The sequence below is a fragment of the Trichinella spiralis genome, assembly GCF_000181795.1.
Source record: "Trichinella spiralis strain ISS 195 chromosome Unknown Scfld8, whole genome shotgun sequence".
NCBI classification, from domain to species: domain Eukaryota; kingdom Metazoa; phylum Nematoda; class Enoplea; order Trichinellida; family Trichinellidae; genus Trichinella; species Trichinella spiralis.
In genome coordinates, this window is record NW_003526947.1 from 726,912 (window position 1) to 752,876 (window position 25,965).

Sequence of the window (25,965 nt, forward strand, 5' to 3'; positions counted from 1 at the left end):
AAAAGAAAAAAATTTTTTTTCTTACTTTTAAATAGATTATTAATTTACTTGTGTTACGTGTATTATTTCATTTTTCCCCATTTTAACTAATCCTACATAAGCATCATCGTTAAGAAATAACGCAGTATTGGTCTTTTGTTACGTCTGTGGATTGTGTCTTTGTGTTTTTTTTGTAATGAAGAAACTTTCCACACTCGACATCGCCAAATCGTATCTTCTCCAACATGCCAATACTTACCTCACTTGACCAACGAACGCAATTGACCAACAAACGATTCGATCCAACCTATCCATAACCTTTCACCGATCTTGGCTTTCTCCACTCGTCTTTTTTCTTCTCCATGTGCATTATTTTTCCATGGATTATTACGTGTTTAATTATTTGTATGCAATGCTTTCATGTGTCGTTCAGAGATTTTACAAAGTCAAACTCAAAATAAAAGAATCTGAGAAAAAAAATATTTGGAGAAATAAATAGAAAAAACAATAAAATGTAAAATATATGGGGGAAAAGTAGAAATAAAAAAAATCAAAAGGAATAATGGGAGAAATCAAAAAATCAATAAAATGTATAAAATAAATTAGGGGAAAATAAAGTTTGAATGAATGGGAACAAAAGTTGAAAAATAAAATAAGATAAAATGAATTTGCTTTAGAAAGTGTTCAAATTCAAACTATATAAGAAAAGAAAAACAAAAAATACAAAATAAACGGAAATGGAAAATTATTTCGATACAGTAAAGCAACTGCATACGTAAATTTTGCTACGTGAAAGACCAAGTACTGCTTTAATTCAAAACTCAGCCATGTAGGTTCGTCGTTAGCTTAATTACAACTATGGGATAACTTCACCCTTTCGAAGTATCCCAAGCCCAGACCTACAGAATGGGGGACCCGCGGGTGAACCTTCTTGCCTTTTCTTGTTCTGCTTCGTGTCGTCCGCGTTTTCACTTCTTCTTTTCTTCATTGGTCATATCTGTAAGAATGGTAAATGCTAAATCAAAACTTTTCGCACTTTATTACACAGTGAAATTAAAAAATTGAATAAAGAATTTTGAAATAAAAGAAGTAACTGATTTTCAATTGAATATAACCTTAACAATATTATTATATGTGGAGAGTTTCGAAAAAAAAGTAACAACGAGAGAAATTTGAATATTTTCAACAATTAAAAGCCGACTTCAATAATTACTTAACAGCAACGTTTGACGTTTGACGATGCTGTTACTTGCCACGCAAGTTAAACAAACAAGCGCACCAATACTGAGTAATGATAAGGCAATTTTGAAACGATCCTCATTTGCATACTGTAGCAATAGAAACCGGTTTGAGTTGATTGGAAAATTTTCTGGACGAGGAATTAATTCTAATCGAACGCTATGAAATTAGGAAAATTGAAATCTCAAGCACAGCGAACCGCTTATCTGGCGAATGAATAGCATTAGATGAAACTCATTTCAATTTACTTGAAAAAGGAGATGAAATGCAAAGTTAAAGTCAACCATTGAGGACTGCTTAAAAATTCAGAAATGACCTTAACATTTAAAATTCTGTCAAAATATAAACTATCCGATAGAACGCTATAACCAACAAAATCTGACTTAGTCAAAACACGCCTCCGTATCTCTGAACATCACATTTGAAAATTCAAAAATGACCTACATAAATCGAACTCATCGTAAAAATCTTTTCACTAAAATATAAGCACACTGGCTGCGTATGCTGACAAACAAAGTTGTTCAAACAAAAAATGTAATTTATCAAATGTCTCTGATGCTGCGAAATTTGAAAAAATAATTTAAAGTGAAAATAAGGTTAATTAATTTTCAATCTTTCTAAAGATAAAGTCATACCTAAACTTAATATGAAAATCAAAAAGAACAGTTTCACAGTAAAAAAATCTCACTCATATATTACATACTACAAACTTGGGCAATTTCATTAAACTAAAGAATAACTTCACTCTTTCGAAGTATCCTTAGCCCTGCTACACAGATCAACAAGAAATTGCAATTACCACTATTCTGCTGCTACCACTTGCCTGCTATTGTTCTGCTTCGTGTCGTCCATGTTTTCACATTTTCTTTGCTCCATTCTTTAAACCTGTAATAATGATATTAAATCAAAATTGTCCTCACTTTATGACAAAGTAGAATTACAATAAACATAATAAGTAACTGTTATCTAATTAAAAAGTTAACTGCTTACAAAATGAGTAAACAAAGTTTTAAAAAAATAACAAGCAGAAAAGTAGAATACTTGTCTGTAAATCTGAAACAGCCTTCAGCAGTTACTTAACGCTGTAATAAACGCAGAGAACGTTCAACGATGCTACCAATGGCCACGTAAATTAAACAAACAAACGCACCCTTACTGATGATAAGGCGCGTTATAGCGATAGTTATTTGCATAATGCAGCGTTAGAAACCGGTTTTTAGTGCGTTAGAACTTTCGGCTGAAGATAAATTCTTACCTAAGCCGCGTTGGAATATGAAAAGAAGAAATGCACCGTTCAATTCTACCAATAAGGAAAGGAACTATTTGAAAAATTCAAAAATGACCCTTGACATTTAAAATCCAGTCAAAATATAAACTATCTGACAAAAAACGCCATAACAAAACAAAATTGACTTAGACAAAACACACCTACGTATTTCTGAANAATTTTCNTAAGTCAGAAAACAAAGTAGCTGCTGAAATGAAGCNTAATTTTAAGTGAAGAAATNTTCGGGCAAAAGCTTGCTTATGGTCAATTAAAAGAGCGTGTTAGCTACTGCAAAAAGTGATTTTCGAAAGACCATATTTTAATAATAGATAAACAATGCGTACAGAGTGTATTTAATCAAACATAATTGTACGGGAAATTTGGCGTTGATTAAATTAACCNATCATCTCATGTTGTGAATNTCTTCATAANAGAATATACTGAGAAATTATGCTCAATGTTGATTCTCAATTNGCAATGTTAAGTGATTAAGACTTAAAAATGAAAAAGCTGCTACTTACTGCTAAATTCGTCAACTTCTCATCGTTAATGTTCATTGTCTTTGGATGTTCATTGAAAAATTATTTTTCAGAAATTATTCCAAAAAATAATAATGAATAAAAAGCAAAAATAGTGTTTGGATTAAATGTTTGCCTTCAGTCAATTTTCCAATCAAAACGCTGAGCTACCATCCACGGACGGCCATGATGTCAAACTGAAATGATTTCCATTATCTCAATAAAGCNNNNGACCTCGTATGCAAAATTTTTTATTTTATTTCATCTCTGCTGGCTACTGTACATTTTTCATTGCTCTTTATTTACTTANNTACNNCTNCTTTTNGAAGAGAAAATTTAATTGGAGCTTTGCCAAACATAAACACTTCTCATTACACAATGACCCTGTCCGTTGTGTATGTTTGGTGGACATTGCTCCAAATGAATTCGTACGTATCTCTGGTGATGCAGGTATTAGAATTCATTTTGACGTAGTGAAGCCTCGGTATAGGCGCCGAAGCCGAGTTTTTGTATTTCATAAATAAGATGATTTAATTTCCTATAAGGAAATTTTTTATTAATCCGTATCCATTAGGATAGCAATGGAATTAAACTGAACTTTTCTTAAGTAATGATATTTGCTAAATAGTCTTCATGATCTAGACAAATGCGGTAATTGCTACGCGTCTGCCAGCGTCCGCTACGCTATTTCATGCAGAGCACACCGTCTTAGGTGGAAATAAAATCTCACAGTCAGGCCGGTCGACGCGTGCTCCTTCTTTTTCGCCCTACTTTCTACGTCTTGGCGCTGTGCTGACGGTCGTGGTATGGTTTCACTGTCAGTTTCCAATCACTGTATTTTTGTGAACTTTCACACACATAAGCTGACTCCAACTGATGAAATTATCCTTGTTGTAGTTAGTATAAAACTGTATGCCATTTATATTCATACCAACGGGAGGGAGCGGCATTATTATTTGGAAAAAATAAGTGACTGCCATAACTACTCATATTTGCAGCTTTCAGTCACGGCATCCAATAGGCAACGTTACATATGCAAAATTCACACAGTTCCATATTCTACTTTTTGTGAACCGCTGTTGATTGGAAATTTGTTAAGTCGAATGAAAGTATTGAAAACACCAAACAGGATGAACAAGCTGTGGAAACCGTTGCTGAGAACAATGCGAACAACTTGACTGAAAATGAAAATGAACCGACAGTCTGTGGAAGTGGACAATGTTCCAAGCTTGATGAAGAGAAGGAAGCTGGAGAATGTGTTAGAAACATCAATGCGGAAAAGGTGAACGAAGGCATATTTGGAGGGTCACCAGATGGAAATGGACAGGCCAGTAGCCGTAACGAAGCACAAATGATGTATGATACATCGTGTGAAACCACAACAATAAACAAAAATTCAGTATCGGAAAGACGCGGTTTAGCTAAGGTGTCTTCAAACAACTTTTTAGCAGTAGGCAAGAGCTAATATGCGTTTCAGTCGGCATGATAGCGACGCCAATGTTCACCTTCAAAATTTTCCATTTCAGCATGATGTCTGTCTGATAGTGTTTTGACTGCATAAATGACTGAAACAGTTCAAGTGTAGCGCTCAGTCGATGCAACACTTTTTTAAACATAAATCCTTTCAATTTCTGTCAGAAATTTTGAAAATGATTTAAAATTTGATTAAAAACTAAAAATTATTTCATTACTGAGAAAAAAAAGAAGAATACGATTGAACGATTCATAAGAGGAACTCAAGACTTGAAGCAAAAACAGCCCTAATTGCGTAAATATGTATTATATTAACTTATTAACTTTTCACAACAACGTATTCCATTTCTTCCCATCTAGTGTTTTGATTAAAGCTATCAGTTGACTGACGCATCGTTATCGAAATGTCTTAAAAGCAATGCTTTATTTGATGCACAGAAACATGCACATTGAAATAAATATATTAATTTTTCATATTGGATTGCACCTGAGCAATTAATTTCGCTTCCATCGCCTTCTTTTTTGCCAGCTTTGCAGCCTATAATGTACCCAATGGGATATATTATCTTCACAACAGCGGATAAATTTGTAAGAATAAAAATAAAGACGTGAAATCATAATGTTCGTCACCTTTTTCTCTTCCTGTTTCTTTTTCTCCAAATATTCCACAACCTTTGGATCTGTAGGATCGGCAGCGTAACCAAGAAAATCCTTAATTTTCACAGTATTCCCAATCAAACTTGAAAAAGCGAACAGAAAAAAATACCTGAATCTCTCTAATTTTTCTTTCTTTTTCCATCTTAACAGCCAACGCTTCCGCATTCTTCTTCTCAATTCGACTTTCATATTCTTTCAACAATTTTCCATAGTTTTTCAAATTCAATTCAATAGCATGCAAACGATTTTTCCGATCTTGTTGTTTGCGTTCAATTTCAGCTTTCTCCATTTCGATCGTTTCCAATAATTTCGGGCGCCAAAGATCATCTTCTAACTTTTGTTCGACAAGTTCAGCAGGACTTGGCCATAGCAACCCTGGATCAACACCACTGGCTCGACCATACATAGCATAACGTTTCCTCAACGCCTTGCGTGTTCTTTGCCATCGAAACCTAATACAATTCAACAACTTTAAACTCCATATTCACTACGTTTTACAAATCTGAAATGGAAATTTTTATGTAGAATTTAAAAACAAAACAATCTTTCATACATGTCCATTGGAGGACATTCACAATGTACTTTCATTCTATGCCAACGACTCATACGAGATATATCTAATTGCTCGATTTCCAATTTTTGACCAGTGTCATCATATTCTTGAACATCAGTCAATTGAACTGCTGAATTCGCTTCGTTTGAAGTTGAACAACACCGAAATGAATCTTTAATAAAACAGGTACCGATCTGAAATTGTATCGATGAAAAATAAATATTTCTTGCTTTTTACTTAATCAAAATGTTCACATTCATACCCATTTAGCGAATGCAATCTTTCCAATTGAAGAATGTCTTTCCAAAAAAATCATGGCTGTCATGTTTACCTAATAATTAGCAACACACAAAATTTTTCATCCTTTCTTACTGGAGCATAACTTTCACTACGGTAATTTTTACTCAATTTTTACAGAGAATCATTTCAATTTGAATTCCCGAGAAATTCATAAGAGAAAACATTTTAAATAACGCGACAGACAAGATTGCAAAGTACAAAAAATATTACGTAAAAAATGATTACCTAACTAAGATAAAATTATGAATAAAATTGAAATTAAATAAAACATTTGACTAAAGTTTACATTATTTGACATTCGGCCAACGTACAAATATTTTAGGCTGAACCTCAAATCATACTGTCTTTACAATAATAAAAATCAAGTATTACAGTGCATTGAAACGGAATAATTTTTTATTTGAAAAACAGTAATTTTTAATTAACATTAGTTAGCTTACATAACAATAAAACATATATAATTTTTTAAAAATCATATTACAAATATTAATCACTAAAAGTGCAAAGTAGAAAAGTGAATATTTATTAGAAAAAACCGATAAAAACTATGAAAAAATTCCACTGTCAAATTGGTGACGTCACTGATCAAACACTAAAAGAGATCAAATGTTACGTAATGAATTGTTATGTAATAAAAAAATTTTGACCACTGAAATAAAGAAAATTGTAGCTAATCAAAGCAGAACCATTTTAGTCAATGAAAAGTTTAGGCGAGACAACCAATGCTATTACGCCATAACAATGCAATAGGAAGCTATCCAATGAAAACTCGACCAATAGAAATTTAGCCCTGAAAATTTTACCGAAAAAGACTATCCCAACAATCAAATTATAACTGTTTTACTACAGATCAAATAGATCAGACCTTCCTTATGTTAGATTAAATTTAAATGCGGAATTAGTGTTTGTGTAATATTTTTTTCACAAAAATGAAACAATTGTTGTTCACTTCTGATCGCTTTTCACAGTATTTACAGGACATACAGTACATATGTATATATCGTAAAGCACCAAGAATGTATTATCTCATTACTCATTTCAAATAAAAATTTTTAATTTTCCAAGTTCAAGAAAGGTCATCGGTGTACAGCGCTTTCAGTAATGCATACACAATTGGCTCAAAGGCATCGATAAGTTCGCTTTTAGATAAAGAGAAGACAAAATAATATAAAGTCATCTAATTGCTAACGAATTCTTTCATGTTACGCTATGGTATTGATACAGGGTGACGTTCAGCAAATTGTTTGGAAACTTCGATGTGAAATAGAACTTTTTATGCAGAACAAAGATATGTGGAATCTGAAAAAAAATACGGTTTGCTTTTCTGCTCTTTTCTATTTTTAAATCAATAGCAGCAATTGTTTTAGCAAGGCATTAATATATACAGTGCTCCATCAAGGCATTATCATGGTATGGTAATAAAAGGCGAAACAAAGATGAGCATGTCTCCGGAGAAAGTATATGATATGATTCATCCAACGTCAGAATATCGTTTCATGTGGGATGCGCATGTGGATAAATGTGAATTTTTGCAAGAATTGGGCCCAGTACATATATTTTTTTTAAGCAAAACAGTAAGCTGCATACAAATTTTTTAGGGTTTAGTTTTATTGCATCAAGTGATGCGACCATCTTTTATGGGGTGTTTTTCATCGAGAGATACCATCGATTTTATGTTGCAGGAAGAATCAGATTCAAAAAGAATATGCTTAGGTATGATGATGAGCTGCTTGGTATTGTTTTTTCCAAATTTTAAAAATGCATGATATGATGATTAATGATTGCATGGTACGCTGAATTTTTTTAATGGAAAAAAATATATTTAGTTCACAGTGTGGAGAGCAGTGACTTACCCCCAACTCCGAAACACGTGAGAGCATTTACATACCCTAGTGGAATGATCATTGAAAAAACAGAGTAATTGTTTTAAATATTTTAAGATATAAAAGTCAAAGCACTTATTGTTATAGAAATGCAAACGAATCTCAGATCACATGCTTTTTACAAGTGAAAATGAACGCTAAATCTATACCACAGAGCATAATTGACAGTTCTTTAATGAGCATGATGCAGAGTTACCTTCTCGCGTTGCGCAAAGCAAAGGATATTGCATGGAGACCACTTGAAAAGCCTATTGGACGAATTCGTGTGTAATTCTAATGTCCATCATTTTGACCAAGCGTAACATCCACTTAATGTTTAAATTTTATCTCATTTTACCTTATTGCCTTTATTTTAATTATATAGACATTTACAAAAAAGTAAATGTTCATAAATTTTTATTTTGAATATGATTGTTTTTTTATAAATGTCGTATAGCTTATTATTTATATATTTATTTCTATGTGAATTTTGGAATATAATTGTCACTGGTGTCCATTTTCAAAAAGGTATTCTGTTTTCCTAAACAAATCAAATGCATATCGAAATAAACAACTCAGTTGTGTTTATGGCGCAGTTTATAACTTCAATAACGGAAATACAATATTTTTTTCTAAAACGGAATAATTTTAAATTTGGTTTTATTGATCACTCACTGCTGGTCTGAAAATGTTTATCAATTTTGACGTGCCACATTTCAAAAACAAGTTTACCTCATAAAAAATCAATATAATTTTACTGTATTCATATGAAATTTGTTACATATACATTGTTTTATATATCACAACGAGAGCCTTAGCAATGATGATTTGAAACAACTAGTAAAGCTATGCAGTGATAATAAACCCCAACAGTCGTTGATTCAAAAGAGGATATACCTTTGAGAACACTAACAGCAGAATTCTTTAAGAACAGTGTTGAGCTTTAGTCAGTTTGATCTGCATTACCACGTAAATCGAGACAACAGGCGTAAGATCAAGTAATACAAACACGGCAGCTATAGAGAGAATTCAAAGAAGCACAGCAAAGAAATTGACGGAACTGTTTATTAGTACGCAAAGATTTTCTCACACACACACCTATATATATATATATTCACAGGTTAGTACAGTATAACGAATATCAGGTTTTGACATGAATTGTTCCTTTTATCTCCAAACAGCATCACCAACATTACACATCATGCATCAGTTCATAGAACAGAATCCTGTTGATGAGCGAACATCCAAAGCAAGATGTGATGTTCTTGAAATGATATCTTGTTATCAGGAAAACTCTACAGAAGAGAAAACGTAAGGAGAGAATTAACGCTCGATAGCTTCATCACGAAGAAATTTAAAATTCAGAAATCAAAGGCATCATCTCTATCATCACAATGATTAATATGAATAATAAAGTATGTAAAGATTTTTATAAATATTTCAAATAAATTTTGTTGTATATATTGTGACTTTTGTTGGAACCTATGTACTATAAATACATGCTGTAACCACCGCGTACAACGCTGTTTCGCTTAACTTTGTTTTTCAGGAACGGACGAGGAGCATTAAACGGGGTATGCCTGTATATATTATGAAATAATAATGCTACATGTACGTTTAAAATATACGTTAAAAGCATAACAGCAGAAGAGTTATGTTTTGATTGTTTCAAATGAAATAGAATTATTTCAAAAAGAAGAAGATTCAATGAAGAGATTTGTTAGAAATTTGCATTGATTTGTACAAATGCTAATGAAAAGAACATTCTTTCAGTGGAAAAATGATAATTTTTATGTTATTGTAAACTAGTGCTTTTTCTACTTAGAAATTAATTTTCATCTCATAGTAAGCATCTCTCGATACGTCATGTTAATGCCAAATCACTGTTTCCTTATTTTAAAAGTATTAATTCTATTTCATAAGGCAATTGTTTAATTAATATTTTGAAAAATAAATAATTATTCATGAAATTAAATGTTTTATGTATACAAAATGAATAACATTTTAAAAGTTCTTTTTCCTGAAAAAAATTGTTGACATTGAATTTGTAGAATCCCACGTGTCGAATGATATTTTTAGAAGCGTGCATTAATTTATCACTCTGCCAACGTTTGTGATTGATTTATTGCCACAGCTGCCGTTGTTTTTGTGGCAAAAAATAAACAATCGAATTGTTATTATTATTGAATCAGAGAATAATAGTAAACTATTTAGTTTGGTTTTAGTTCGTTGATGAGAGAAGTCGTTGTATCAGTTTTCTCGTATTTGCCTGTTTTTTGATTGTATATTCAATAAAATATACTCACGATTATCAGATACGAAGCGAGATTTTGCAAAAATTCTGATCTAGCGCAAAAGAAGACAGTTAGCTGCAGAACCTAATTGTCAATAATCAAGTGTAGTACGATTGCTCTGCGAGTCTACTACAGAATTCTTCGATTGGCAATATAGTCTGTAATTGAAAATAATCCATAATTAGAGAAAGAAGATGTTAAAGAAATCAGTTGACAATAACAGGCAATTAGTAATAGACATGCAATTAATACTGCAAAATTCTTACAATCTGACAAATTTATACCATACTGTAAGATAAACCTATCTTTCATTAATTGTCATACTGTTTGGTGTAAATGATTTTTGGACTCTCTAAAGAATGGTTGAAACGATTGCAGTAATGTTCCGTTATTTTTAACATACAGTTACAATTATCTGAATATAAATACTGCATCACATGTAGTAAAATTCTTTTTCTTTTGCTTTGGAAACTGGAAATTTTCACAGATTAGGTAATAATTAATAATTTTAAATTGATTGTAAAATTTTTACCGAGTTTGAAACTTTTATTTCTCTTCTTTGCATATTCTTCTATGGTTTTTTGATATTTTTTATTGTTTTATATGCGTTTGCACATTTGCACTGTAAGCAATAGTTTGGCGAAGTTAATAACAAGAGAAAGTCAGTTTTATCAGTTTATAATGTATTAGCGTTGACCTTTGTAGCTGACTTGGATAAGTGGAATTGCGGTCAGTAGTTCAGTGTGAAATTGGACTACGCGGCCAAACAATGACCAAATTTTGCATTGTAAGTGATTGTAATCAAAGTTTGTTCATCTGTTTTAGAATTTTGCAATGCTGTCGCCTGATCCATTCAATTCTAACGATCAATTGGTGAAATGCGAAAGCCCCTGCCCGAAAAACACTTCACAGACGGAAATCCGTGTTGAGCGAGTTTCTCATCAGTGGACGGTGAAAAATTTTACTCACTGCTATCAAGAATATCTAGAATATTTTGTCCGTTTGCCACGTCCTGATGAAAGCTTAACGTGGTCGATCAAAATATATCCGAAAGGAAATGGAGAAAATAATAAGGAATTTATTTTTCTGTGTCTCAATCGTGTCGTACCATTGCAGTCCAAGTTGAGCAAAATTGGATTTAAAAGTCGTTTTATCATGCGTAACGCTGAACGCAAGGAAATTGAAATGCGCGTACATCCAAGTCCAAGTCACTCAGATTATGTCTCATATATTAAACGTGATGTTCTTTATCCTCAAATTTTGCCCCACGATATAATTATTGTTACTGTTGAAATCGACGTCGCAGTTGAAATTGTGACAACTAGCAATGAAGATAATTTTTCGGTAAATTCGTTTTTCTCGTAATTTTATTTCAAATATAAATTGTGTTTTACTTTCAGTATACAGATTCCATCAAACATTTTATTAACGACAGTGAGGCGATGTTGAAGAGTCACACATTTTCGGATTTTGAAATTGAAGTCGGCGGTCGGATAATTCCTGCACATCGTTGCATGTTGGCCGCTAGGAGTACAGTGTTTGCAGCTATGTTAACTCATCAGACTCATGAAACACAAATGGTAAGTGCTTGGATCAATAATAATAATACTATTAATCATTATTTTTGCTTCTCAATTTTTGACTTTATTCTGTGATTGTGTTAATTTTTCCTTTATTTTCAACGATGTACTACTAATTGTGCATAAGTAAATGCAAATTTCATCTAAGTTTAGAATGTTTAGTTAATTTGTTGTATTCATCAGTTGGCTACTATGCAATACTTTATCTTGTAAATTGATCTTTTTTCAATCGATGAATGGTCAATAAGTGCATAATTGTTAACGCAAGCATAGCATGTTTGGATTTTACGATTCCAATTTTAAATTGTTTACTGTTGAATATTGTAATTATTGTTTCAACAAAGCAGAGTAATTAGTCATGATGCTTCAGTGTTAAATTTCTGAAATTTATAACAAATTTGTATTAGATTAACTTCCTCCACTAACATCAGTTCATCATTTTGTGTGTACAGCAGATTATGGATTATGTTTTTGAATGACTGCCGAGTTTTTCTTTTTATTAAAATATTTATTATTTAAATGTAAAATGTAATATCACATATTTTGTGATGTTTAATTTGCTGATGAAAGTGGTATATCTGAAATGTTCAATGGAAATAGAAGGTAGGATTTTCAATAAATTGGATTTTTCTTTTCAACATGTAAAATGTGGTTTGATAGTGTTTTTGTTTTGTTACGAACGCGAAATTATACTCGTGACAACTGCGTTTGTTATTATTGTTGAAGTGAAGAGAATTTTTCTATTGTTTAATATTTTTTTTGAATTATTAAACAAATTTTTATTAATTAAACAATAGTAGCCATTTGTGTATATGCAATCAGTGTATCGTTGAAATGCTGACAGTTTGTTAAGTGGATTGAAGATTTTCATGTTCCTTGTGCATTTTGCGATCGGTGTAAATTAGTTTTTGTTAAAGTTTTTCAAATTTTCATAATTCTGAATAGTAATAAATAATAGTGAAAAGCTATCGAATTGTAACTTGTGAATAGATTTTCCCGACTACGGTGAAACATGAGAATGAATTGGTTTTTGGAAAGGATGAGAAATAAATGAATATTAGTCATCTATGGCGAAAGAGTGAAATTGGTGAAGATTTGATTGACATGAATTGTTCTAGTAGAAGTTCATTGTCATTTTATTTTTGGAATTATTATTTAATAATTTCGTTTATTTTGAACTGGTTTTTGTATGGTATACGACAAGGTCGACTGTAATAGAAGTGAGGTGGTTTTTGTTGTTGTGTTGTCATTTGAATGAAGAAAAATGTTCCTTATTAGTTGCAGAAATAGTTCAATGTTGGTTTGTGCATGAATTGGAATAATTGAACAATTTCTAGGTTAGTGTTCATTTTAGCAGATAGCAAGATGTTCGTTTATAATTGAATCGTTTGATGTGAAAACATTGTCTATATTGTAATATTTAGTACAGTTCTGGTTTAGATGACAATTTGCAATTGTTGCATATCAGTAGAAATTTTCCACCTGCAATTTGATGCATAAAGATTTATTGAATTTTATTTTCAGGGTCGGCTCGTTATACCGGATTTTGATTTTGAAGTGATATCAGAATTGGTGCGTTTTATTTATACTGGCCGATGTCGTCGTTTGAAAGAGCTGAGTCATGATTTGCTGGTAGTTGCCGACAAATATCGGGTTTTGGATTTGAAAATACGTTGCGAACGGGTATTGGCTAATTCGTTGACTGTTGAAAATGCTTGCGATTTGCTTGTCATTGCGGACACCCATTCGGCAAGTTATTTGAAAGAAAAAGCGCTGGATTTCATGCATCAGAATGTCAGCCAGATAACAACTACCCAAGGTTGGACGTTGTTGTTGAATCAACGTCAAGAATTGGTCACCGAAGTTGTGCAAAGTTTTGGAAAAGTATCGAAGAGAAAATCTGTAGGCTTATAAGGACAGAGCTGAGGAAGAGAGAAGGGAATTGGGAAAATTGAATTTTTCATTTTTCCAATAAAAGAAGAACTGATGCAAAATATGTACATTTCTATTCATTTTTGCTTATTTTAAATTTATATTTTTATTAATATTTTGTGTACATTTTTGCATCAGTAATCGAACCTTCGAACTTCATCACTGTGGATAACAAATAATAAAACAAAATTTCATCAAATATAGTATTTATCGATTTAATACAACAATTTGATGTTTATCTTTTTCCAAGTACAGTGTACTTGAAATTATATATTTATAGCAAAAAATTAAAAATTATCGAAAAATTCCAGAAATTTCAATTTCCAGAAAAAATACATCCAAAAGTGATAATTAATTTTTGTCGATTTCAAATTGTCGAAATTGTTTTTAGATTTACATAAAAAGGAAATGTTGAACTTGATTTTCAATATTGTAAAAGTTACCGCAGTTTAGAATTTTGCAAGTGAAAACCAGAAAGAAAAAAGGAAAGAAATTCACCATCGGAACAGGGATAGAAATTTGAAAATGAGTGACGAAGAAATTGACAATATTTTGGCAAATTTTAAGGATGTTAAAGAGAATATGATGGAATTGTGGAAAGAAGAAATTGCTTCGGCGAGAATGCAAAAATTGAAATTATCCCAACCTTACCGGCCGCAATCGTACAAGCTTGTTGAACTTCCGGAAAATCTACTCGCTCAAGTGAAATCGGGTCAAAAGTATAAACAGATTGTTTTTCTTTTTGATTTCAATTATTAATAATTATTGTTTTTTTGTTTTATTTTATTAATTTTTGAAAAATTCAGATTGTACATTCGAGGTAAACCTTCCGACAAGGCTTACATTTCCGCGTCGAACGAAACGTACGAACTTGTCGAACGGAATCACGCGGGCTCTTCGACATTTTTAATTTGTGAAAATCTTCAAGTTCCAACTTGCAAGCAAAATGATGAACAACAACCGCAAGATTCAACAGTAACACGAAACTGTTGGACATTTAGAATGCAATAATTAACGGTTTTCATTTTGTTTTTGTTTCAGATTTGTACAATGATTTCGAGTATATTAACTACAAATTATTGTTACGTTCCGTGCGGCAAAATGATCAGACATCTTCTTAATGATGACATTTACGACGGTTTGGGCAAATCGACTTCGAAACAGCAGGTAATTTATTTATGCTGATATTAATTGTACGATTGCAAAAATTTTCTCTACCACCACCTCATAATTAAAGTGGACCGTGGACAAATTGTTGTTGGCAATTCCATCGAATGAGCAACAACTGTGCGACGCTTTGAAGCAATTGCATGTGTGCGAAATTGACGGTAATAAATTTGAGTCGAAGAATGGTGAATTTATAATAATTGAGAAGATATTTTTCAGGTTTTTTGCGACTTTTGAGTGTCAATTATTTGATCAATCTTACCGACAGAATTGTACGTGAAATTCGGGCGAACAACTTGAATACGATTAGCGTTGAAGAAGCGGCCGCAGATTTGGAAGAATTGGGCTTGATTTCGGTTATTGAAAGTTGGTTCAAATGGTTCACCGTGGCAAATGACGATGGTCAGGGTTGGCATCTGAATGAAAAAGAAATTTCTCGTCTGTACGCAGAAGGTTTGCTTTCTACCGTTGAAAGTGTAAGTTGTTGTTTCATCGTTTGCAATAATTTCAAATCTACGCTGTATACGTGTAATTCACAATAATCTGTTGAATAATCGATGAATAATTTTTCTTCTTTTTTATTCAATTTTAGATGGAATTGAAACAATTTTTGGATGCGTGGAAAGAGAGTGTTCCTGTTGAAATTGAGACACAACCCAGTTATCTTTATGGTATTGCACTAATCAGAGACAACACTTCACCAGAAGTGATCGAATATTTCCCTTCGTATGATTTGCCGGCCGACAGAAATGAACAAATTAAACTTATGTTTGAAAAGAAACGAATTTGGAAATTGGAACAACTTCGTCCCTATTTTCCGTAATTTTTAAATTAATTTATTCATTCATTTACTGTTTATTTGGGTTTTTTTATTTCCACAGAACTAACAATGACGCCCAAATACACGCCATTTTGGAAAAACATTGCCGCTGTTATAACGATGATGGTGTCACATATTTTGCCCGAAGACATGCATAACTCTTTTACATGGTTGGTTTGTTCAACTGTTCACAACATTTACTGTTGCACAGTTGTGCGGTTATTTCTATTCTTTATTTTTGTTTATTCCAATTGGTCATTGGAAATGTTGTACAAGCAGTCGAAAAAATTCCATTTTTCATATAAATTATTTGTAAGTGGTACTGTACAATATTAATGATTAAGTATTATTATTAATAATAATGAATGTGGTTTTTCAGCATTCGCTTATTGACGTTGGTGGAATGTGAATTAATTAAATAATTGCAAATTGTTCAACTCATCTTATCGTCATTTGCTGTATAATTATTATTGAAATATTGAAAACGTATTATTTTCTTATTACCGAAACAGCAAATGTTGGAAAGCTTCAATTTAGCTAAAATGAAATTGATTTATTTGCAAGCATTTTAATGCGCTGCACATGTATGTCGGTTTTACACGATGTCCACAGTGATAAATTTATTCTGAATTAGCTGAATGAATTTCAGTGAAGTTTTCGCATCGTTTGCTGCTGTCGTCGGAAACTTTAAACGTAAGAAAATTTTTTCTCTTCGAAATTATTGTAATGTTTTTTTTTCAATTGAGTATCATATTGGGTACAGTTAGTTTTGGTTTTTCTGTCAATTCGCGGATATTTTAATGTTTAAATGTTTATAAAATGTAGTTTCTAGTTTAGTTGTTTCTCGTGAAGAATGAAAATTCAACGAACATTTCATATTAGTGAAATTGTTAATACAAAAATTATTCAACTGACATTGTAAGAGTTCAAATTTTAACTAGATCGATTAGTTCGTTTTATAATTTTTATTGCATTTTAAAATTTACATAACAATTTCCATTTTTGAGTTCTAATTAAACTTATTTCGCGTAAGATCCATTTTGCAATAATTCTATATAATTCATCGAGCAGGTTAATGCTTTATAATTGTATTCATTTAATATAAGTGAATGCATTAATGTTTTTTTTTCAATTTAATTAATTGGAAATATAAATTAACTTTGATAATTACTTAATGATAAATTGTTAACAGAATCAACGTGTACAATTATCAGTATTGCAGTGTGGAATGTTGATGATATTTAATGATTATTTTCATTTTAATATTTGCAATAAATAAATAAATAAATAAATAAATGACGATGACGCACTTTTTGGCTATTAGTTCATAAATTCGAGTAGGGAGCTGTCCGATTTGAGAAAGTTTTATGATAAATGTTGTTTGCCTATTTATGTAATCCTCCTTATCTTTTGATTGGATGTTTCCATGACGACTGATAAGGTAGACAATTATGACTTTTCCGGCTTTTTGCGTCCCATTCAATTCAGCAAACGTTGACGTTTGGCTGCATTAAATAAAGGCATCGAACGTCGGTTGCAATGGGATTTGTGGATGAAATGAACGACGGAAGTAGGATTTCCTTTATTTTATTTCTGACGAATCAGCAAAGGCGTTGATTCGATCGCAAACCTGCGCACCAGTCGTCACGTTGTTAATCAGGCAATAATTTCACCTTTTCCATAATTACTTTGCTTATTGATTGAAAATGAACAGTCAAAATGAACATTTTAATCAGTCCAGCATTATATACGGGCCCTTTAACGTTTCAATAGCTTTGTGTCTATCATCATCAGGTAAGCAGCACTGATATCCGGAATTATCATTTTCTCTTTCTGTTTTGTTTCTTTTATTTCGCAAATTGTATAAATTATTATCCCATTTTCTGGGAAATACAAAATGTGAGACTTTAACCTTTTTCATTTGGATTTGTTGAACAAAAGTTTTCCTTTCACAAGTGATAATAAATGATTTCGTCAGTGTTTAGGTGATTGTAATATTTATGGAAGAGAGAAAAAGAGGAGAAATTATTATTATTATTAACTGATACGTTTGTGAATTGATTTGTTCAGGTTGCTAAATTTTTAAGCAAAAAATAAGTAGAAACAACCACATACTAGCTTCAGTTTTATGAACAACAGAAATCATTGTTGTTCAAGGGTATAATTTAAAAAAAAAGAAGGAAAAAATTACCCAAGAATTACCAATGAATAGATAATTTTCGATATATGTATATATATATATTAAATTTTGAGAAAAGTCTCACTATGAATTATGGATTTTGGTAACTTGCTTTTGTATTTGATTATTTTTTTATCTTCTCTTTTTTTGAAAATCCAACAATATTTCGAACGATATTTCGTTTTATGCTTGATGGATGATACATAACAACATCTGTACAGACGTTGTTGTTGGAATGATCGATAGCAAAAAAAAGGAAAAATGAGTTGAAGTTTGAATATGAATTTCATGTTCATACATTCATCTTCTTTTGTTATTTAATACTGTTGATTTATTAATGAATTCTCTGTTTAATAGACAAAGAGAAACTGTTCACATAATGTTTATTGTAAAGCTCAAGGAATATTTCAAATTTTCTTGTTTTTTTTTCTCCCCCTCTCTCTTCTCTTCATTATGTTAATTTCACATCAACCGAGTGACAATTTGTGTCCAATGATCAGTTGGTTGTGTTAGCATGTTGTTTGTTATTGGGATTTTGCAATCGAATGTGTTAGCTTGTTGAACACATAATACAATTTGTCTGTCGAATTAATGCTGGTTGAAATTTTGGAAAATGCCTCGCTTGACAATTTCATCCATCACTGCATCAGTAATCACCGGGGCTCTATCTATTTGGGGCGGAAATCGAATCCTTTTCAACGTCACTTGCACGTGTCTGATTCAATTACACTTTCTTTGACTGTGTTCAAAAAACCATAACTTTTCATTTATTCTGCTATGCCAATATTGTCTAGCTGTTGTGGTTTTTTTCATTAGGACGTTGAGGAAATAATCTTCTCTATTCATTAATTATTTGACAGTATTTTTTTTACCTCAGACACCTGAGCATCACTTTCACCATTCTTGACGTCACTTTATTAAAAACGAGCTCAAACACTTCCAATAGCATTTTTCATTAATTGGCTTTTGAATACGTATATATAATTTTTCAATTAGAATAACTTTTTACATTATTTTTGCACGGCAGTTGCATGGAAAATTATTGATTGCATTTTGTATATGAACAGAAATAATGATATTACAGTTTTCATTCTATTATGGATCATCCGCGTGAAATTATACGCACACAGACAAACAAACACCCATAGACATCGACATGCGCAGACAGACATGCAGACAGAATAACTTCCTGCAGTGCTGTTCCATAGATCAATTATATTATTAATTAGTTTTCTTTATTCGCATTCAATCAAACGTATCACATTATGCATGCAAATTTACGTTGCGTAAATAAATACAATTTATCAACAGTAGCCAAACTTTTATATGCTTTAAATTAAGACTGTTAAATTAATGTGATTAATTGTATAATTTGTTTTACTGTTCATCAAAGCTGAATAATATTGTCTATAAAAGTGTAGCTTGAAAAATTATTGTATAATTAATTCGATCAAATGGACAAATTCAACAGTTCGAAAAAGCACACGCAGTAATATATTGATATCGAAGTGTAGCACGATCATCTAAATTTGGCGATTCATACTTTTATTAGCATCTTTTTTACATTCAACCTCAAATGTTGCTAAAAGTTTTTTACTTTTTTATGAACCGATTTTCATCGATTCAATTTTAATTTTTCATAAAATTTATTTTCTATAGTTAATTTTAAAAATTCATTCAAATAAATTATTAGATTATTATTTGTGCACAAAATTGGTTTCCTTTTTATATGCAAAGTATCATATAAAATCACTTTGTGAATAGAATCATGAAAAATGGCGATAACGTTTGATTTATTTGCTTACAATTGATATTATTTAAATTCGTCATTCTGTCTTTTTATATTAATTCTATCAATATCAAGCGTACCAATTGATTGGCCAACTGAACATTTTGTTCTTTCACATACAGTTCAGAAAATTATCATCTAATTGCCAAATGACATTTGAAATGTTTTCTAAAAATTACACTTGATAAAATATTGCAATTTCATCGTTTCATTTGAAAATATGCATTTTTATTTACCAAAAAAGAAAGATAAACTCATTTGCATGTTGAACATTTTAAAAATGCTCATAAAGGTAATGAACATTTGCCAAAATGAATTAATAGCACGTTTTCCACCGTCTGCTTAATTTAAATTGGCTCGGCATGCTCGACCGGACTATTTATTATTAATAGAATGAACTCCAAGCGTGCACATCAAATGAAAAAGTAATATAACGTCAGAGAATTAGAAATATCTATTTTTAATGATCTGTCAGACAAGAAAAAAAAGAAAGAATGAAAAATATGAATTCATTTTCAATAGCTTTGCAAAAAACAATCTACTTTTCAATATGCTAAAAAACTCAATAATTATTTTAGTGTAGAAAGAAATTTTTATAAAATGAAATATTCAAATGTTTACAGTTTTATTATTTTTCGTGTTTACAGATAATGAACAACTGGCAATGATTAATAATATTATCAATAACTGGTGCTGAGGATGGTGAAAGTGAAAAGATAACTTTAATAGAAGCACCGATGTTTACTAGTAATGCAAAGAAATGATCCAAACTTCACTGAAGCGTTTTTTTTTGAATATACAATTTCTTATTTTAGAAACATTTAAAATATACCATTTTTTAAAGGAAATATTTTACTTTTTTTAAGCTATAAAATCGTTGCACTCAATAAAATAGCTCATTTATTATTATTATTATTATTATTGAAAGCAGAAGTGAGAAATGCAAACAAAGAAATGCCAATTATGAAAATAATTTTCAGTTCAATTCAATGCATATTGGCTTTTGATATTGGAATAATCGAATTGGAATACAATGAATGGTGACGTGAATCAAAAATTTTTGACCGTAGAAAATGGTCGAAAGCAGGCAACATCAATTGAAAAGAAAAGTCTCAACTATTCCACGAGAACAGTGTTTTTTCACAAAGATGGCGATAAGTATTTTCAGGTACGTTGTTGTTTAATTGCAATTGCAAAGAATTACAGTAATATTGAAAATTGATTTTACTTTATTTTAAATAATTGAACATTCCATGACAATGCTTGAGTGAAATATTTATTATCTGTTTCTAGGCTGTCAAAATACCTGTGTCAAAGGCAAGGTATCGAACAATAGAAGCACTTTTGGATGATTTGTCCAAAAAAGTGCCCCTGCATTTTGGTGTCCGTCGATTGTTTACACCAAAAGGGAGAGATGAAATCAAAGATATTGATCAGTTGAAAAATTATGGAAAGTAAAAAATGCATTTTTTCGATCTCATATATGATATTTTCATTTTCATTTCATTCATATTGTTATTTAAAAATTTCTACAGCTACATTTGCGCTTCAAATCGAAAAGTTCATGCATTGAAACTGCGCTGTCAACCAGGTGATGCTTTGAATCGACAAGCGGCAAACAAATCCAAAGCAACTGATGGCAGATGCTCATGGGTAATTTTTTTCGAATATCAGTACCATTTCGTTGGAAATTTGAATATTTCCATTTATTCTTTATTTAGGAAGCATCCAGCTCTACACTGGTTGAAGATTCTGCAGAAAATCATCGTCAGATAAAATTACACAATGAAATTATTCAACCAAAAATAAAACAAGTAAGCTCGACTGCATTCTGTTATTTAATTCACTAAAAAAGGATTATTTGATCAAAAGTTCGTGTTTTTTTTACTTATAATAATTTTTTGTTTTTATTCATAGGTAGATTTTATTTTAAATTGTTCTCCTGGTCGACATTACACTATGCGTTTCAAAATGAACAATTGTTTATTATCGTTTGATGAAATACTGCGAAATTTGTCCGATGCGTTCCAAGTTGGTATTGCAAAATTGTACACAACCAAAGGTTCAAGGGTGAATGAACATTTCAATTTCACTGTGCACTTCAATAATAATTAGCATGATCCGTTTCAGATAATTCGCTGTGAGGATATTTTAAATGGTCCCCATCAACTCATAGCTTGCAAAAAATATGAACGACCTACAGTTAAAGATGCTGGCAAACTGCCGTTGATTAATTTTGGTAAACCAGTGCTAACAGTGGATTTTCTGCAACGAATTCAAATCTGTATTAATATATTTCTATAATTTGTAGGAAAAACTACAAAGGGTGTGTCGAATGGCAAGCCAAAAGAAACGGTGTGCCATAGTTCTCTCCCGACGTTGCCTATAACAATGGATATACATTCGAGGAAAGAAAACTCTGATATTGCACAAGCTGTTTTATTAGAAAAATCAGACGAATTGCACAGGAAGGATAGTGCAAGAAATCTAAAGAGTATATATTTTAGATTTTAATTTTTAACATAAAATGTCTTTTGTTAAGGTGCTTCAACATCAGATCTTTGTGATCAGATTCATCAAGAATTGGAACAAGGATCGTCATTGACAAAACTTTCCCGAAAGCAAGATCGCAACAAAGGTAAACACTGTGACTATTTCAAATTATATTTTCTTTTCTCATATATAACGTGATGTTTTATAAAACCAATCGAACAGTAAAAAATAAATTGCATCCTGAACTTGCTTAATTTATATTTTGTATTTAGAATGCGTATACGAGATTATTGTTTGTACTGGCAATCGATGGGCTGCAGATATGGACTCTGATCTGTATATAATTCTTTATGGAGTAGACGCTCGTTCAGAAAAACTTTGGCTAAAGCAAAGTTTGAACGATCCAAAATTTCAGCAAAATCAGGTACGTTTCAAGCAGTGTTGGAGATTGAAAACTTTTAACATATGCTATGCCCATTTTTTGTTGAAATTCTACATTGAAGGCTGATTTTTTCGAAATTTGGTGTCCCTATGTTGGAGAATTGAAAAAAATTACTGTTGGCCACAATGAAACAGGATATGGTATTTTTCCATTACTTTATTTAACTGTGATTACAAAGCATATGTCATTTCAAGGCGGGGGTATATTTATCGATCGTATTTCAATCACTGAACCGAACATCGATGGGCTGTATTATACATTTCCATGCTCCAAATGGTTTGACGTTGGTCAGGTAGATGGAAAAATAGAACGTCAGCTCAAGTGTACTGGTAAGCTAAAAAATGTTGCAAATACCTTTCATGGTTACATTTGAAACAAGTTCAACAGTGTTGTTGAAGGTTACTGTGCTTTGAATTCACGATTAAGGCAATATGAGCAAAAACGAGATGAATATTCATCAGGTATAAAGAATGATAATTTGACATTCGTGCGTATTTCATTGTCATTTATTTAGAAAATCAATGGAAGCTTTACATTAAATTCAACAAAATATCGTCAACTGCTGAAAATTCTCCTGAACTGCATGTTTTTGCATACAGCAGCGTAGGAAAATCTCGTTCAAATTATATGCAACAACGGAAGTTAATTAAGGCAACCAGTGAAGAAGCGGTATGCTGTGATTCAGGGAAATTATTTGAAAAGCACTTCCAAGATAATTTTAGATTTTTTTCAATGAAGTTGGGAGAATTTATAAAATTCGAATTGAAGTTGACTGTCATTCGCCTGATTCTGAGGATTTTGCTGTTTACATCGAATCGATGGAGTTGGTGCAAAAGTGTTCCGGTGATCGACGTCACATCACTTGTCGTTCTTGGTGTCGTCTGAGTGAATCTGTTAATCAGAAATCTTCTACACTTCAACTTTTTCGAGAATTTCCCATTGTCGATTTGAAAAGTGATCTACTTCCAGGTATTTACATATATGTAAATTAATTTTATTTGTTTATATTTCTTTTTCGTCTTACGTAGTTGAAATATAGCAAGTTAGTAATCTGACAAGTGAGTAATTGATTTATAAAGCGTCTGAATTGAGAAAACTTTAAAATCTCAGATAACTGAATGTTAGGAAAACAGAGTGATATTTTTTCATCATCATAACATAATTGTTTTAGTGTACAAGTATCACGGAAAAATTACTCTTGGTGATATGCGTGGAATTGAACCTGGTCGATATTTCCATTGTAAACTTTACGGTGAGCTTGGTGACAGTGGTATTATCTATTTGGATAGGAATAAAGCTGAAAATGGAATCTTAGAGGTATATGCTTTATTCATAAACTTACTAAGATCTTACTAAATATTTCGATTTGTCATAAAAATTTCTTTTCAGTTTCAAGCAGAATGTGTTTCCTTGGGACGTTTGATGTGCGTTATGTTTTCTACATTTGTCAATGCACAAGGTGAATATTGTATTATTTTTCTTGTATTCAGTAATAAATCAGTAATTCTTTAAGCTGAGCACCTCTGTGAAGGATTTAACGTTTTGCAAGAACTTTACGAAAAATACAACTGCTCAGTGACGGCAGGTAAACACTTGTTCTCGTTTTCTGTTTAAGGTTATTATTTAATATTTAGGCATTGTTTGGCTAGTTAATTCTGTTGTCATTAGAGAAAGTTTGCATTCACCTTATCAATATATCTTTACGGAAGGTCGAATTTTGGAAAAACAGTTTCCTGGTGTTCTTCGGAAAGAGCTCATTTTGAGTGGTAAGAATGAAAAATAAGCATACTAGTAGTCTGAAAGTAGGCACGTTTTCGTAAATTCAAGTTTACGAATAATTGTAAATGATCACATTATCGGCGTAAATGTTTGGCTATTGAATGCTCCGCTGTAGAACAGAAATACATGCCAACTGTTTGTCAAGCATTGCAACAGTTCCGCATCTAGTGCATGAGGTTTTACTAATCTGTGACTGCAGTTATTGGAAATTAATTTATTTTAGATATAACCGGCTTGTCAACGAAATCTTCCCGCATGGATAACGCAGAAACAGAAGCAGAAGAAGAGATGTGGAAGCTGCTGATCACCAGTCAAGAAATGACAAGTTTTGAGTCTATATATGGTAACTGTTGCCTTACTGTGTTTGGGGAACTTGGAAACTCAGGCCCGATTGTTCTTGCTGAAAGAGACAGTAAATATCGATCGAACAAGACTATTGTATTTCAGGTAAAGTTCTGTTGTACTGATTTGTTCATTCTACTACTTTTTGTATTTCTTTTTCAGATTGGATTTAAATCAGTCGGTAAAATTTTTAAAGTTCGATTGCAAATGGATGCAATAGAGGATCATCAGGTTACTTGGTATTTGAAAAAAGTAACTTCATCAATTGCTCATGTGAATTGTTACTAGTCACGAATTTTATCCGTGATAAATTTGCAGTTGAAAATGAAAAATATCAAAAACGGAGATGAATTTCGAATTAATGCGGAGAGTTTATTGATGCAGACAGAATGGAACCCCAGACCGATAGTAGAGTTTGCGGTTGCATGGCCCGATATTCCGCCGTTACCAAGTAGCTGAAAAATAATTGCATATTTATTTCAATGCATTATTTCATATTCATTTAGCAATAGTTTATAATATACTGGTTGAAAATGGTAAAGGAACAGATCGTCATCAGTCGATGATACTGAGTTTGAATTTATTCGGTGTTCATGGGGATACCGGCCGACGATTCTTGCTCACTTCTGATCCTGCTCAACGACACTTTCAACCAGGAAATGTGAGCTATTGTTAACTTGAAATTGGATGTTATTAGAATAACGCGTTTCATGATTTAACACCATTTACCTCCACAATTTTTTATGCTTCAGAAAGATACTTTTGAAATCGAAACAATTTATCTCGGTACAATTCATGAGGTCGTTATTGAAATTGCACCTGGCTCACGCTTCAAGCAGTGGCATTTAAAGACGATTGAAATTGTCGATCCTGAAGGCCATGCTGTTTACAAATTTTATTCTGATGAGTGAGTTGAAAATTTAGTCTTGTGGCTGCTGTTTACCATGAAAGACTTTTTGTAGAATTCTAACATCAAGTGCTACTGTACTAATTTTGAAAAATCCGACGGTTCAAGCATCTAACGGTTTTCCAGCAAATACAGTAGACGAAAATCACGATTAATGTCAAATTTAAACTTAACTACATGGAATTATTCTCAGCGTATGATGTGCAAACTTTACAGCCTTTCAGACTGAGAATTGAGCGCATATAAATGTTGACTGAGAAAATTGCAAATAAAACTGCGAAATGAAATTGAATAAATATTTAGAAAAAACAAATTAACATATAAAAAACATTTTTTAAGTACATTTAATGCTTGGCATGCTTTTTTGTTATCTGAGAAAAAAGCAGTATATAA

The 25,965-nt window shown here is 31.7% G+C and overlaps 4 protein-coding genes across 4 annotated transcripts; 3 read left to right on the forward strand and 1 right to left on the reverse strand.

Moving 5' to 3' along the window:
- Window positions 1-3,381: 3,381 nt before the first annotated feature.
- Tsp_10424 (conserved hypothetical protein) lies at window positions 3,382-4,468 on the forward strand. Its single transcript, XM_003372817.1, has 2 exons — window positions 3,382-3,453; window positions 4,103-4,468. The coding sequence occupies exons 1-2, from the start codon at window positions 3,382-3,384 to the stop codon at window positions 4,466-4,468; spliced, it is 438 nt and encodes a 145-aa protein (XP_003372865.1).
- A 503-nt stretch (window positions 4,469-4,971) lies between these two features.
- Tsp_10425 (putative growth arrest and DNA-damage-inducible protein s-interacting protein 1) lies at window positions 4,972-6,011 on the reverse strand. Its single transcript, XM_003372818.1, has 4 exons — window positions 5,949-6,011; window positions 5,687-5,880; window positions 5,243-5,585; window positions 4,972-5,187 (listed from the first exon to the last, which is right to left on the reverse strand). Exons 1-4 carry the CDS (start codon window positions 6,009-6,011, stop codon window positions 4,972-4,974), a joined length of 816 nt encoding a protein of 271 aa, XP_003372866.1.
- Window positions 6,012-7,422: 1,411 nt separating this feature from the next.
- On the forward strand, window positions 7,423-16,886 carry Tsp_10426 (protein maternal effect lethal 26). The gene is made up of 16 exons (XM_003372819.1): window positions 7,423-7,507; window positions 7,585-7,699; window positions 7,927-8,132; window positions 8,994-9,159; window positions 10,330-10,432; window positions 10,968-11,486; window positions 11,543-11,722; window positions 13,247-13,624; window positions 14,108-14,373; window positions 14,461-14,629; window positions 14,696-14,821; window positions 14,892-14,982; window positions 15,041-15,297; window positions 15,414-15,547; window positions 16,291-16,334; window positions 16,834-16,886. Exons 1-16 carry the CDS (start codon window positions 7,423-7,425, stop codon window positions 16,884-16,886), a joined length of 2,892 nt encoding a protein of 963 aa, XP_003372867.1.
- Window positions 16,887-20,642: 3,756 nt separating this feature from the next.
- On the forward strand, window positions 20,643-25,727 carry Tsp_10427 (putative PLAT/LH2 domain protein). The gene is made up of 24 exons (XM_003372820.1): window positions 20,643-20,777; window positions 20,903-21,063; window positions 21,145-21,262; window positions 21,331-21,423; window positions 21,527-21,679; window positions 21,740-21,848; window positions 21,921-22,103; window positions 22,152-22,247; window positions 22,375-22,526; window positions 22,606-22,684; window positions 22,739-22,873; window positions 22,943-23,005; window positions 23,059-23,213; window positions 23,267-23,513; window positions 23,716-23,861; window positions 23,934-24,003; window positions 24,058-24,129; window positions 24,179-24,310; window positions 24,547-24,770; window positions 24,828-24,896; window positions 24,984-25,116; window positions 25,172-25,326; window positions 25,418-25,572; window positions 25,628-25,727. The coding sequence occupies exons 1-24, from the start codon at window positions 20,643-20,645 to the stop codon at window positions 25,725-25,727; spliced, it is 3,135 nt and encodes a 1,044-aa protein (XP_003372868.1).
- The last annotated feature ends 238 nt before the right edge of the window (window positions 25,728-25,965 follow it).

Excerpts from the sequence above, each read along its gene's own strand:
- Tsp_10424 (XM_003372817.1), top strand. The coding sequence starts at position 3,382 with ATGACCCTGTCCGTTGTGTATGTTTGGTGGACATTGCTCCAAATGAAT. Across the intron at positions 3,454-4,102 it reads ACGTATCTCTGGTGATGCAG|TCGAATGAAAGTATTGAAAA; the intron begins GTATTAGAATTC and ends AAATTTGTTAAG.
- Tsp_10425 (XM_003372818.1), bottom strand. The coding sequence starts at position 6,011 with ATGACAGCCATGATTTTTTTGGAAAGACATTCTTCAATTGGAAAGATT. Across the intron at positions 5,881-5,948 it reads AGATTGCATTCGCTAAATGG|ATCGGTACCTGTTTTATTAA; the intron begins GTATGAATGTGA and ends ATACAATTTCAG. Across the intron at positions 5,188-5,242 it reads GAAAAATTAGAGAGATTCAG|GATTTTCTTGGTTACGCTGC; the intron begins GTATTTTTTTCT and ends GTGAAAATTAAG.
- Tsp_10426 (XM_003372819.1), top strand. The coding sequence starts at position 7,423 with ATGAGCATGTCTCCGGAGAAAGTATATGATATGATTCATCCAACGTCA. Across the intron at positions 11,487-11,542 it reads GCAATGAAGATAATTTTTCG|TATACAGATTCCATCAAACA; the intron begins GTAAATTCGTTT and ends TTTTACTTTCAG. Across the intron at positions 14,983-15,040 it reads GCATGTGTGCGAAATTGACG|GTTTTTTGCGACTTTTGAGT; the intron begins GTAATAAATTTG and ends GATATTTTTCAG.
- Tsp_10427 (XM_003372820.1), top strand. The coding sequence starts at position 20,643 with ATGAATGGTGACGTGAATCAAAAATTTTTGACCGTAGAAAATGGTCGA. Across the intron at positions 22,248-22,374 it reads AAAGCAAGATCGCAACAAAG|AATGCGTATACGAGATTATT; the intron begins GTAAACACTGTG and ends TTTTGTATTTAG. Across the intron at positions 22,874-22,942 it reads ACGTCAGCTCAAGTGTACTG|GTTACTGTGCTTTGAATTCA; the intron begins GTAAGCTAAAAA and ends GTGTTGTTGAAG.